The 13,246-nt window shown below is 41.9% G+C and overlaps 1 protein-coding gene across 1 annotated transcript; it reads left to right on the forward strand.

The window, feature by feature from the left end:
• The first annotated feature begins 372 nt into the window (after positions 1–372).
• SPX (spexin hormone) lies at positions 373–9,684 on the forward strand. The gene is made up of 6 exons (XM_042948288.1): positions 373–378; positions 782–862; positions 1,033–1,090; positions 1,722–1,784; positions 2,777–2,860; positions 8,321–9,684. Exons 1-6 carry the CDS (start codon positions 373–375, stop codon positions 8,365–8,367), a joined length of 339 nt encoding a protein of 112 aa, XP_042804222.1. The 3' UTR covers positions 8,368–9,684.
• The last annotated feature ends 3,562 nt before the right edge of the window (positions 9,685–13,246 follow it).

A 13,246-nucleotide genomic window follows, 5' to 3' on the forward strand; every position in this document is an offset into this window, starting at 1 on the left:
TTTGATTCAGCCTGGGCTTGTTAATCATTGTCTCTACTACTACTAATAACTACTTTGGGAAGCTAGTGGGAAAAGCAAAAAACGATGATTCTGATATATTCAGGATATCTCCTGGCTGATGTGGTCAGTATCTAAATAAGTGATGCCCACTCATCAATCATTTCTCTACTTCCTGCAAATGAATCTCCCTGGAAAAATCATCAGATCCTCTCAATCTTGAATACTGACAAGAAGTCCCTATGGACTCCCTAACTCTACTGAAGATCCGGAGGGGTCCTAGACACTAAGATTTAAAAGCCCCACTCTCAGAACAAGATTAGAAAACTGACAGGCAAAGTTGTAGTTACCTCAGGTTCTGGAAAGGAGCAGAACATGAAGGTAAGTAGAAGTTTTACTTACTTGAGACTTTTAAGCTATTTTATGAAACGCTTTATAGTTTCTTACCCATTTTATCTTTAATAAGCATTTTATAGGCTAACGGATATTTAAACAATATGCCTTAAAATATCAAAATCATTTGATTTTACTTCAAAAAAATCAGTCATTTGAGTGAATTAATGGAAATAACATATTTCTACTTTTTCTTACAAAGAGAACTCCCTTGCGGATTAATTACAAGGTAGACTAGGGAATCACCCTCTCCCCCACATGCTAACTGTTATTAAACATAATTATCAAAAATAGAGCACGTCGAAAAGTAAGAGGTTTGTAATTGTTCGGGTGTAATGGAGTAGAAGATCCTATAGGCACAGAAACTACTTTCTTTGATCTTTTCTTGTAGGGACTCAGAAGTCTGGTGGCAACAACCTTGGCTCTTTTTCTAGTGTTTTCTTTCATAGGAAATTCCAGTAGCGCGCCACAGGTAATCAAACGCAAAAACCGGGGCTCCTGGATGTTCTTTCCCTCCCTTCCTTCTTTTCTGTTCTTTTTTCTCTTCTCCCTCCCTCCCTCCCCCTCTTTCTTTCTTTTTGCTAATAGAGGACTGGGCTACATTGTGTTATTAACCGCTTTTCTCTTCTACCTGGGTTGTAGGGACTCTTTGAGAGAAGGAACTGGACTCCCCAATCTATGCTCTATCTGAAGGGTGCACGTACGTTCCAAATACTTTGCTCTCCCTACAGCAATAAAGGAAGATCTTTAGGGGTGTAAGAATCCATGGGATAGATGCGTGGGGAGAAAATAATATCGAGTGTGTTCCCTTAATAGCCGAGGTCATCCTGCAGGACAGAGTGGGGGTGGGGGGGTGTGGCAACGGAAGAAAAAGACTCCCTGATTATTAGAAATTCTCCATCCTCAACTGGAGGGTTGCTGGCTCTTGCCGCACAGGAAGACTGCAGACTGCCCTGGGAAACACCCCACGGGCTTGTGAACCCGACCACCGCTCCAAAGCCCATGCGCCGCGGCGGGCCGGGCGCGGGCAGGTACCGGCTGGGTGCAGCAGGTGCAGGAAGTGCTCGGGCCCGTCCCGGCTTGGCGCAGACAGACGTGGGGGCAGGGCTCGTCTGGGGGCGGGCAGCGCAGGGGCAGGGCGATGGTAAAGGGCGCTTGGTGCAGTCCGGGGGTGCGCGACGAGCGCCCGAAAACCGGCTGTCCCGCGCGGACCCAGGCCGCCGCCGCGGACCCACCCCTCCTGACCTGGGGACCCGCGGCGCGGAGCCCATTTTAACCGCGATTGTTGAGTGTTTAGCGGGCCAGCTCAGCCCCGCGTCTCGCCTTTGCAGAGGGGCGCCGCTTCATCTCGGACCAGAGTCGGAAGAAGGACCTCTCGGACCGGCCGCCCCCGGGTGAGTGAGCCAAGGAGAGGGGGGCGGTCCGGAGACTGGCAGCAGGACTCAGCGGGCAGGGCGCGCTCGGCCAGGCGCCGAACAACTGCGGCTCCGCTCCGGGAGGGACGTGGGGGAGAGCCAGCCAGGGCTGAGTCCAAGCTGGCAGCCACGGCACCACGCACTGGTGCGCGGCTGAGGCTGGGGCTGACGCTCCCGAAGCTGAACTGGGCCTCGTCTGCTCCGACCGCCCTCTGGCCGACGGGTGTGCAGAGGTCCCGGGGGGGGGGGGGCGGTGGGCGTCATCCAGAGACAGGCCAGGCCTGGGCTTCACGTTCGAGGAGTCAAGGAGGAGGAGGAGTGAGAACTGTGCAACTGCCCCTAAATGTACCTCCCCGTTTTTGGCAAGACCTTTACACGGTTTCCTCTTCAATGTTCTTGTTATTAAAGTAGTGATTTTCCCGGACAAATATACGCTCCTATAAATTACTAGAAAGGGCTCTAAAGCAGCTTAAAACCGGAAATAGTTCATAGGCAGAGGCCATTAAGAGTAGGGCCAGGGACTGTTATTTTCCTTATGTGTGGCCAAGAATATAGATTATTATTTCAAACTGCTCTGAACGAATGAGAGAGGAAGTAGTCGAGACTCCAAGGAGGATCCATCCCATCCAGATGTTTCTGCCCAGACATCCCATGTTAAGCTCTGAAGGGAAAAGTTACTCAGGGTCCTTTATCCTAATCCACCCTCCTTTCATGGCATTGTCTGCAGTATATTTAAATACCTTTCCATATATGTAATACACAGCAAAACCAATTGTAAGTAACGTCCAAGGGAAGTGTGAAATGCTTCAATTCATAAAAATCAGTCCTCTGTGGAAGGGGCATCCTTGGCTAAGGCATCAAAAACCTATTTTATAAGGGTTTTTCTATTTATAGTATATCAGAATAGGGTTTATCTACTACAGGAATATTTAAATGCTAATAAGAATGTGTATACACTTCTATTTCTCCAGAAAGACGAAGCCCAAATCCCCAACTACTAACTCTTCCAGAGACAGCAGCTCTGCTACTGGCTTCCTTGCAGAGACCACAAGAAGGTACAAATATAGTGACTGCTTTCAACTGCGGGACAGGGAAGCTTTGATCACTTTTGGGATTCTGTGTTGAATACCAAGTTGCCTTTGTTCAGATTTTTGAATATAATTAACAGTTGCCCCCCTCCACAAACAATTCAGACATCTTTCTTATATAAACACTAGCACACTTCTCATTAACGTGAGTCCCCAAGAACATGAAAACATTTCCTCGAGGACACTGGGGAATTTCATATTGATTTCATAAACCAGAGCCTATTGTGACCTTATTTTCACTTAGAACTCTAGCACTAAAAATGCTCAAAGTTCAACCTCATTATATACAGTTAATAAAATTGAAGCCAAAGAGGTTTAAAAATGTTAAATCCAATTGCTCACTATTAAAGACTGGGCCAAATGAAATTGTTGACAATGAAATAGTTTTTACTTGCATATGTAGCAGTATCTTATGGCTGATCCTAATAGATTCTAAGCCTGTGTAATTTTCATTATACTATACAGCTGCTTGTATATGAAGATTAGGTATAATTTTCACATAGAGACACTCTGGACCACCTGGGTGGCCTGGTCAGTTAGGCATCCGACTTCAGCTCAGGTCATGATCTCACGGCTGGTGAGTTCCAGCCCCATATCGAACTGTGTTGACAGCTCATAACCTTCAGCCAGCTTCAGATTCTGTGTCTCTCTCTGCCCTTCCCCAGTTCGTGCTCTGCCTCTCAAAAATAAATAAACATTTCAAAAATTTTTTTAAAAATAGAGACACTCTGTCCATGTAACATTGAAACCACTAGTTGAATTATGAATTAAGGCATCTTGCAACAGACTGGGTTCAAATCCTTGTTCTGCTGCTTTACTAGCTGGATGACCCTGAGTCTTAGTATCATAATTGGAAAAATGGAATAATGATACCCATGTGCAGGGTTGCTATGAGAGCTAATTGGAACAAGGTACATAGTTTTAGTTACTATTAACAATAGAGGTCATCAAAGCATTATTCAGACCTAGAATGTTCCCTCTCAAAAATTATAATGATGCCATATTGTGACATAATTTAAAATTTTAAATATTAAAAAAAAAAGATATATATATATATAGATATAGATATAGATATAGATATATATATATATATAGCAAGTGGTCTGGTGATCAAAGCACAGGCTGCTGGCCTTGTGCTCTGACACGTATGCTAATGGAGAAGACATATCCTTGGTGCCTAGTATTGGATGGGCCATATGAGGAGGAAAAAAGAGCAAAACATATTTTCCAGCTTCAAGCTTATGGTTTTCTTGCGAAAAAAAAAATACTGATGAGAAGCAAATGCAAGAGAGTGGGATTGGAGGTCTTCTGAACTCAGTGCAAGGCCGAGGTCAACGTGGATGGGTAGTGGGGATTATAATACTTAATTGAGCAAATATGCATTTATGCCTGCTAGGCGCCAGCTAACTGGCAGGCAGAGAAGAAAGCAGATTAAGGGGAAGCAGGAATGAGAACAATCTTTGCAGCAAAATGATAGGGTGAGCAGTCAGTGGAATAGCAGAACGCAGGAGGAGTGGTTATGTTAGAGCTAGGACGACCATTACTGCTATTATTACTACTGCCCGGAGCTACTAGTTGTTGAGGGCTTACTATAATGCAGGGGGCCAGGTGCTGTTTCAGCATATGATATAGGTCAATACTTTTAGCCCTCATAGTAACCCTGGGAGGTAAGGACATTATTATCCACACTTTCCAGGTGAGGAAATAGAGGCACAAAAAGATGAAGTAGCTTGCCCACTATTACATGGCAGGTACTTACTAGAAGCGAGATGAAGAATGAAGATAATTTGTCTTTGTTTGAGAATCAGTAAGAAGTCCTCTGGATTCACAGCAGAATGATGACATGGTGAAGGAGGATGAATCTGATTATGGCACAGAGGGTAACAATAAAACAATGATTATGGTTCAGAGAGTAACAATAAGAACAGTAACAATATCTACAATATAGGAACATCTGCCGTGTGTCACATATGAATGCTAACCTTTATAGTTGAGAAAACTGAACCTTTATGAGGTGTGTTTACTTTCCTAAAGTCATGCAATTGGTAAAAAGCCACGTTGGGATTTTAACTCAGGTCCAAGTGACTCCACTGCTCTCTCCATTATATCTTGCCATCTCTCAAATGCATTGTATCGAACAGGAAAGACCACAGATGGGGATCAGGGAGAAGCCAAGGAAAGTGAAAGGAAACCACAGGAATGAGGAGGTGAGGTGGAGCAGTCAGGAATGGACAGAGAGGCTCCACTCCGAGGTATCCTGGAAGGAAGAATAAGTAACGTGGGATAACTATTCACTGAAAGGATAGAAGGGAATCCAGAACAAGCACATTTTTGAAGTGGTATTATGGGAGTTTGAAATGGTTATGCTGGTGAGGAATGAAAATTTCTGTGGATATAATGGAAGTTCAGTTTGAGATGACAGAGACAGTCCAGTGAGTAAAGGAGTGTAGGTCAGTGGTTCTCAATTATCCATCTATGGACTGGTTCCATTGGAGTTAACTGGAGAGAGTCCTCAAAATACAGATGGCTCAGCCTTAGACCCAGAGATTCTGATTCTGTAAAACTTGAATGAAGCCTCAGAATCTGTATCCTTAAAAAGTTCCCCCAAATGATTCTGATGGTCAGTCAGATATGGGAACGACTGGAATTCAGAGCCAGTTAATAAAGAGTGAAACCATGAAAATGGAAATCTCTTCTAGGCCTCAGATATAACAGGAGAAGGGCAGACAATAAAGGATTTGCCTTGGAGAGTACCTAGAGATTAAGGGGAATGGAGGAAAGTCATATCAGTGAAGGGACTTTTAAAGGAGAAGGCAGGGATGTAAGAGGAGAACCAGAATAACAGCATATCCAGAAATCAAGAATGGAGAGTTCCAAGAAAGGAGTGATTAAAGCATCACATGGAGCAGAATGGTTAGTAAGAGTACAGAAATCAATGGAAAGGAAGATCCTGTTGGCTAGGACGGGTCACTGAATAGCAGTTCACAGGACTTTAGCTCAGCCCCTGCCCAGTGATACTACTTGCCACTGCCATGCCCCTTCTGAAACCTTGTTGAGTGCGAACTGGGGACAAGAAGTAAGCAGTGCTAGCTGTCCTGGCTCTCAGGACTCTTGCAATGAAAAGGTGAGAAGTAGTTGGATCGTGGATAGAGGATGCTGTATCCAAGGTGACCTTTACTAAATTGGACATTCGGCAGGTATGCTTACTGATTGTTGAAATGTGTTAGGAGATCGCTGGCGAAGATGGATTGAAGGAGACGTTTTTTATTTGGTTTTTGAGAAGATGTGTGAAGCCAGAAAGAAAATAAATAAATAAAAAGTGAGCTAGAATGAAAGGGGGGGGGGTAATTTCAAAGAGGGGAAGAAAGGGGCCCCTGGGTGGCTCAGTCGGTTGAGCATCTGACTTTGGCTCATGTCAGGATCTCACAGTTCATGAGTTCGACATCTGGTTCTGTGCTGACAGCTCAGAGCCTGGAGCCTGCTTTGGATTCTGTGTCTCCCTCTCTGGCCCTCCCCTGCTCACGCTCTGTCTGTGTGTGTGTGTGTCTCTCTCTCAAGAATAAATAAACATTAAAAAAAAATTAAAGAGAGGAAGAAGAATCTTCATTAGAAACTTTAGGAAAGGGTGTGTGATTATAGGTCCCAATTTCAAGTCTTTTTTGGAAAATAAATATAACTTAAAATTTTTTATTCTAGAGAGAAAGAGAGCACGAGTGGAGGAGAGGGGGAGAGAGAGAGAGAATCCCAAGCAGGCTCCATGCTCAGTGCAGAGCCTGACATGCAGCTCAATCCCATGACCCTGGGATCATGACCTGAGCCGAAATCAAGGGTTGGACACTTAACCGACTGAACCACCAGGCTCCCTGGAAAATAAATGTAATTTTGTAGTCATTGAAGTTTCCAGAGTAGCTTGTTTCTGATGATGAAATAAGGGAACAAAATTTTATTACTTTAAATTGATGGGAAAGTTTTGGATTTATATACGATATATTCGTTACTAGTGCCTTTAATATTTTTATTCTAAAATCCCTAAGTATTACTTGGTAGACTCTTATTTTAAATAGTTAATTTTTATTTTAGTAACTGACATACAAGGATGCACTTCTTACAGAGTTTTTTTTTTCCCCCTTCTCTTTAAAGAGCAGCCCATCATCTGTAATATTCTAAAATGTGCTAGCCATTCAAGTTAAAATGTAACTCAGACATTTGAATTATATTGTAACTAACTAAAGGAATGTGATTTTATCTAGAAATAATCTTAAGGAAGGTTAGGAGAGGCATTTTCCTCTGGCAACTCCCAGTCCTGACACCATGGTAAGTTTTAGCTCTTCTGCCCGTTGTTACAGTCCCAGGAACCTGCTATCATCTGACTTCTTAGCTATCCTGACCCGGAAGTGATACCTCATGCTCTAAAGTTTTGCAATCCCATCCAGCTAACAAGTGTCTCCTCTTTTTGTTTCATTTCCTCCCCAGGCCTAGTATAGCTCAGGTAATAAGAGAATATGTGCAAAAGTATTCCCATGTCATCTTTCCCAAGTAGGATGCATTGTTAATAGGAAACAGGGAAACAGCGCCTTGATGCAATTTAATGGTTCTAATGGTGGATATTTTATTTTATTTTTTATCTTATTTATTTTAATTTTTTTAATGTTTATTTATTTTTGAGAGAGAGAGAGAGAGAGCACAAGTAGGGGAGGGCCAGAGAGAGAGGGAGACACAGAATCTGAAGCAGGCTCCAGGCTCCGAGCTGCCAGCACAGAGCCCGACATGGGGCTCAAACTCATGGACCCCGAGATCATGACCTGAGCTGAAATTGGATGCTTAATCAACTGAGCCACCCAGGCATCCCTAATGGTGGATATTTTAGACATGTGGCACACTTAGAGCAAGATATGTGACCTTTTCAGATTTCTACCAAACATACCATACTATAGTTTCACTCATTCTAGAGAATGACATGTGACATGTGAGTTCCCCTATGTGTGTAGATATGAGGGGAAAAAATTTTAAACCAAATCGATCAAAACACACTTATTTTGGGGCGCCTGGGTGGCTCAGTTGGTTAAGCGTCCGACTTCGGCTCAGGTCACGATCTCGCGGTATGTGAGTTAGAGCCCCGCATCGGGCTCTGTGCTGACTGCTCAGAGCCTGGAGCCCGTTTCAGATTCTGTGTCTCCCTCTCTCTCTGACCCTCCCCCGTTCATGCTCTGTCTCTCTCTGTCTCAAAAATAAATAAATGTTAAAAAAAAAAAAAAATTTAAAAAAAAAAAAAAAAACACACTTATTTTGATTCTTCATAGCAAAGTGCAGGAGTTAACATAATCTAGGAGGCTAAATGTTTATTTTTTAAATTTCTCTTTATCTTATTTTTTCTCCTTTTAAAACACAGAGAATTATGTTTATTTTATGTATTTTTTTTTCTCACAGCTGGAGAAGAAAACTTTGATCAAACCGGAATCCTAGAAGACTACTAACCTGGGGAAAATAGACCAAATTACATTCAAATACAGTTCCATTCTTGTTGAAAACATGAGCCATGTAAATAAAGCCTTTGGAGGCTTTTTACTTCAGTTGTAATCTTAGGAACATGCACAACCAGTTTCATTCTTTCCAGCAACCAAGGTAATGTAGAGTTCTTAGCTGAGAGCATCACCTTCTTTCATTGCTTCAGGTCCTGTTTAGGTCACCTTGTGTCTTAGTCCCCTTTAGAATTAAGCATAAGGCCAGCGACTCTTTAGAGTGTGCTTTCTTTTTGTTAAAATGAGTCTGTCTTGAACTAGTGATTCTCAGTTGTTTTTTTTTTCATTCTGTTACCCCTTGCATTGTCCTGTCACTCAGCAGCAGATCTCCCTCTCCTTTTCTGCCTTTTTCCCATCTTCATGGGTGGGGGGATGGGGAGGCATGGCAGGATGGGAAAGAGTAGAGTGTTCTCTTAATAGTTCATCTAGGAGACATAAATTAAGAAGGGAAGAGGAAGGAGTTGACTGGGAAGAAGCCCTGTGATAAGAACACTTCAGTGTAGGTGCTGAAAGAGGGCATGATCTCTGAAGCTGGTGGAAGGTTCCACAATGGAGAGCTTCCCTTTGTATTATTTGGGGATCTCCCTGAATTCTGGGAGTTACTGGGAAATAAGCAGATGGAGACACACACTCTGTTCCTGTGTACATTGTACAAAAGGAACAAACCAGTTTTTCAGAGGTAACTCATTTTTCACAGCTAAACAGATTCAAAGAGTCTGCTTACTCTAATTAACTAGAGCTCTAGGCTTTATTTTACCTTAAAACATTACATAAAGGCACCCTGATAACATCAGTACAGAGTGATATGCCTAATCTGGTCCTTCTCAAAACTTTGAACTTAGGTTCAAAACTGTCTGAAAAAAACACACACATGCAGTAACACACACACACATATCCACAGCTAGCATAATAACCTATTTTTTTGGAATTGGAATGTGATCACCATGTTAATTTTTTGACCTAATTAATTGAGAGCTATTATTGATAAATGTCATAAGTGGAAAACATTGTTAATTCTTATTGTCATCAATATATAGCCATTATTCAGTAGCTAAAGAATACCTTTATGTGAATGTATCTGTACCTTGAGATTACAGTTTCACTGTGTTATGAAGTCAAAACCTTGCTTATAAGATTTGTCTGTATCTTGTTTCATAATTGAATAATGAAACTATATTCAAGTTAATGTAACACAGATCTCTTGCAAAAACTAATATGCTAGCATTAAAAAAACTATGTGGTATTATATAGGCACCTGTCATTTATTATGAATTGACTTTAAAGTGGATTTTCTAGATAGTGCTTGTATCCAGTATATTGACATTTTACTCATCTGACATAGACTTATACATATTGGCTATTTAAACATCATGCTTATTCCAAGAATATTTTAAAACCCTATCATGTGAAATAATTCTTCCCACAACTAAGCAGAACAACCTCAAGTATTTCACACTAAAACAGAGTTTTTAAAAGCTTTCAGGAGGTGCCTGGGTGGCTCAGTTGGTTAAGTGTCTGACTTTGGCTCAGGTCATGATATCGTGGTCCGTGAGTTTGAGCCCCACGTTGGACTCTGTGCTGACAGCTCAGAGCCTGGATCCTGCTTCAGATTCTGTCTCCCTCTCTCTCTTCCCCTCCCCCACTTGTGCTCTGTCTCTCTCTCTCTCTCTCTCTCAAAAATAAACATTAAAAAAAAACTTTCAAAATGACCAACAGCTATTAAAATAATAGTGTTATATTATAATACTATTAATATTGTATAGAATACTAAGTATATTATAGGCGCCTGAATTCCTTGAATGTTGTTCTGCCATACAGATGTGCTGATTAACATAGTAGTTGCATACAGGCCCCTCTGCCCAGCTGCTATAACATTCTGTCTGTCTTGGGATATTTTGCAGTTCTCTTTATTTCTATATTTTTCAAAACTGAAATGAACAAAAAATGTTCACATTATATGGCTTATATTTTAAACTTGGGAAATACCTGCCTGCAAGTCACATCCATGTCCTAGAATACCACTTCCTTCAGGTGGACAGCTCCCACTGGACAGGACAGTGTCCACTGCTCTTCCCTGTTTGCTTCTGTATCCTTTCTCACCTTTTGCCATCTGGCCTCCAGCATGGGCTCTCAATTACTCTTTTTTCCCCTGGGTTTCCCCAGTGGGTGCCTCCTCTCCCCCAACAGCACCATAATGATCCCATGAGGAGAGGGACGGCAGAGGCCCTGGCATGTTAAAACCAGCCTCCAACTAGCATTTCCCCTTTATCTGGTTATGAGAAATAAACATCTGTATCCTATCAACCTTGATTGGATAATCAAAATAAGTTACATTATTTTGCTTCAGTGCCAGGAGAAAGGGAAGTGGGGATGTCACCTGTTGGTTTCCTGTTACTGGACTATAAATTCCATTAGTAAGAGTTTATTTCTAATGTGACCTCTTCTTTGTATCCCTCACATGTCTTCATAGAAGTGTATCTTCACCCTTTGGACCTCTCCAAGTACCTTGACCAGTTCCTCTCCTGAGTCCTCCTTGTGGGAAACTATTAGCAGAGCACTTGTCACATGTTCTAGTCTCATCAGTATATATAAAACCAGCTCTGTGCACCCTAACTCTTGACATGGAAGGAAGGGTGGTGCAATGCATGAAACATGTCTTGATGGCTGATCAGGCACACACTATTTTCTATGGTTCCTGTGCTCCAACTTATGAAGACATACATTCTTGAAAAACACCCATTTTCTTGCACTTCTGTTTCTCCCAATAAGACCATTCATTTGTGCAACAACTGTTTATAAGGCACTATGCTAGAAACAGAGTCACCTACCAATAGCCCTATTTGTTGCTCTTCACCTGGCTTTGTCAGTCTTGGGGAAAGGACAGTAAATGACTGGAGCAAGGGGATGGAGTCCAGTGGCAGCAGCTGTCTGAATAGAGGACGGAGTCCAGGGTAGAAACATGCCTGGCTTTGCACTGGCTGGGGCGCTGGGTGGCTCCATCAGTTAAGTGTCTGATTCTTGATTTCAGTTCAGTCATGATCCCAGGGTCGTGGATCCAGCCCCGTGTCAGGCTCTGTGCTGACAGTACAGAGCCTGCTTGGGACTCTCTCTCTCTGTCTCTCTCCCTCTCTCTTCCCCTCCTCCACTCGTGTGTGTGTGTGTGTGTGTGTGTGTGTGTGTGTGCACACGCGCATGTGTGTGCACACCTTCTCGCTCAAATAAACATTAAAAAAAATAGGTGTTTGCAAGTCAGTTTATTTCCATGTGCTCTATCATTTGTACTCCTTTCTAATCAGAGAACTATTCTTGCATTCAGAAAAAAAAGCACTTGAATTTTAAAATGTTTTATTAAGAAGCTATTTTATGGAGGAAATTTCATGCTTTCAATAACAATAGACTAACCAGTTACCAACAAAGGGTATCATTTGAATAGACGTATTGTGCCCCCTTACTAGGAATATATTTTCATTGTTATTGTAACACTGAAACCCCTTTTTATCATGAGATCTTTCTGGCACTTCAGCAAGTGAATATCTACATTATAATACAAATCCATCTCCTATTTTCTGACTCCCTGTGCAGACCTTTGCAAACTGCTCTGCAGATGTTGGGTTAATTTGGCATGCACAGGGCATATTTCAAGGATTAGGCTTTAGGTAATTTATTTCCCTTTCTCCTGGGCCCTAAATGAGGTGAGTTTGCAATCATCTTCCATTGTGACCTGATTTATGGCATATATCCACCATTCATCTACTTTTTCTTAACAATAGTGATGCGATTTGAAGTTTCAGTTTGAGAGCGAACAGCTAAGAAAGAATTTCTGAGATAGTTTTGGTGCAAAAAGGTGATTTTATTATAGCATGGGGACAGGACCCATGGGCAGAAAGAGCTGTATCTACAAATACAAGGGATGACTGATTCTATATTTTAGGTTTGTGGAGGGGGGGTGGGGTAGAGGTAACATAAGTTTCCAAGAAATTTTTGTATGCTGAAAGCAGGGTCTTGCAGGACGTTGAAGATTTAGCTATTGTCAAGATAAGGTTGCTTTTAGTCTTTAATGAAATATAAACATTAAGGCATTAAGGCAGCCGTGAACCCCTTGAGGCATGTCATGCCCTGCATCTATCAGTGGGCTGCAGGCTGTAAGGAGATTTAACATAAACTGCATTTTTCTTGCCTTTGTTCTCATCAATGGGGCAAGCAGTGGAGAGCTAGATTATAGTTTTCCCCTAGTCCTGAGCCATTCGACCCAGACCCACCACGGTCATTGTTACTCTTCCCTTGTTGCCATCGACAATCCCACACTGAACAGACTAAAACTTTTTTAAAAGCTCTGCAGATCTAGGTCAACTGATATGCCAACCAAGGTTTTCACTGTGATCTAAATGTAACAATACTCAAGTTGTGGGAAAAAAAAAAATAATCCAAGAATGAAGGTGGTTTCTTTTTTTCTTTCTTTTTTTTTTTTTTTTTTTGCCTATTTAGAAGTAATTACATTTAATAATGTTTTTAAAGTTTTTAAATTTATATTGAGAGAGACAGAGTGGGAGAGGGGCAGAAGAGACAGAGTGGGAGAGGGGCAGAGATAGAGAGAGAAAGAGAGTCCTAAACAAGCTCTGTGCTCAGCGCAAAGCCCAACATAGGCCTTGATCCCACAAACCGTGAGATCATGACATGAGCCAAAACCATGAGTTGGACACTCAACGGACAGCCACCCAGGAGCTCTTAGGTTTAATTACATGTAAAACAAAGATATGTTTATAATCACTCAACAATGTCCATAAGCACATCATGGATGTGTTTAGAAACATTGTTCTTATTATAATTAAGTAGA

The sequence above is a fragment of the Panthera leo genome, chromosome B4 (genome assembly GCF_018350215.1).
Source record: "Panthera leo isolate Ple1 chromosome B4, P.leo_Ple1_pat1.1, whole genome shotgun sequence".
Classification (NCBI taxonomy): domain Eukaryota; kingdom Metazoa; phylum Chordata; class Mammalia; order Carnivora; family Felidae; genus Panthera; species Panthera leo.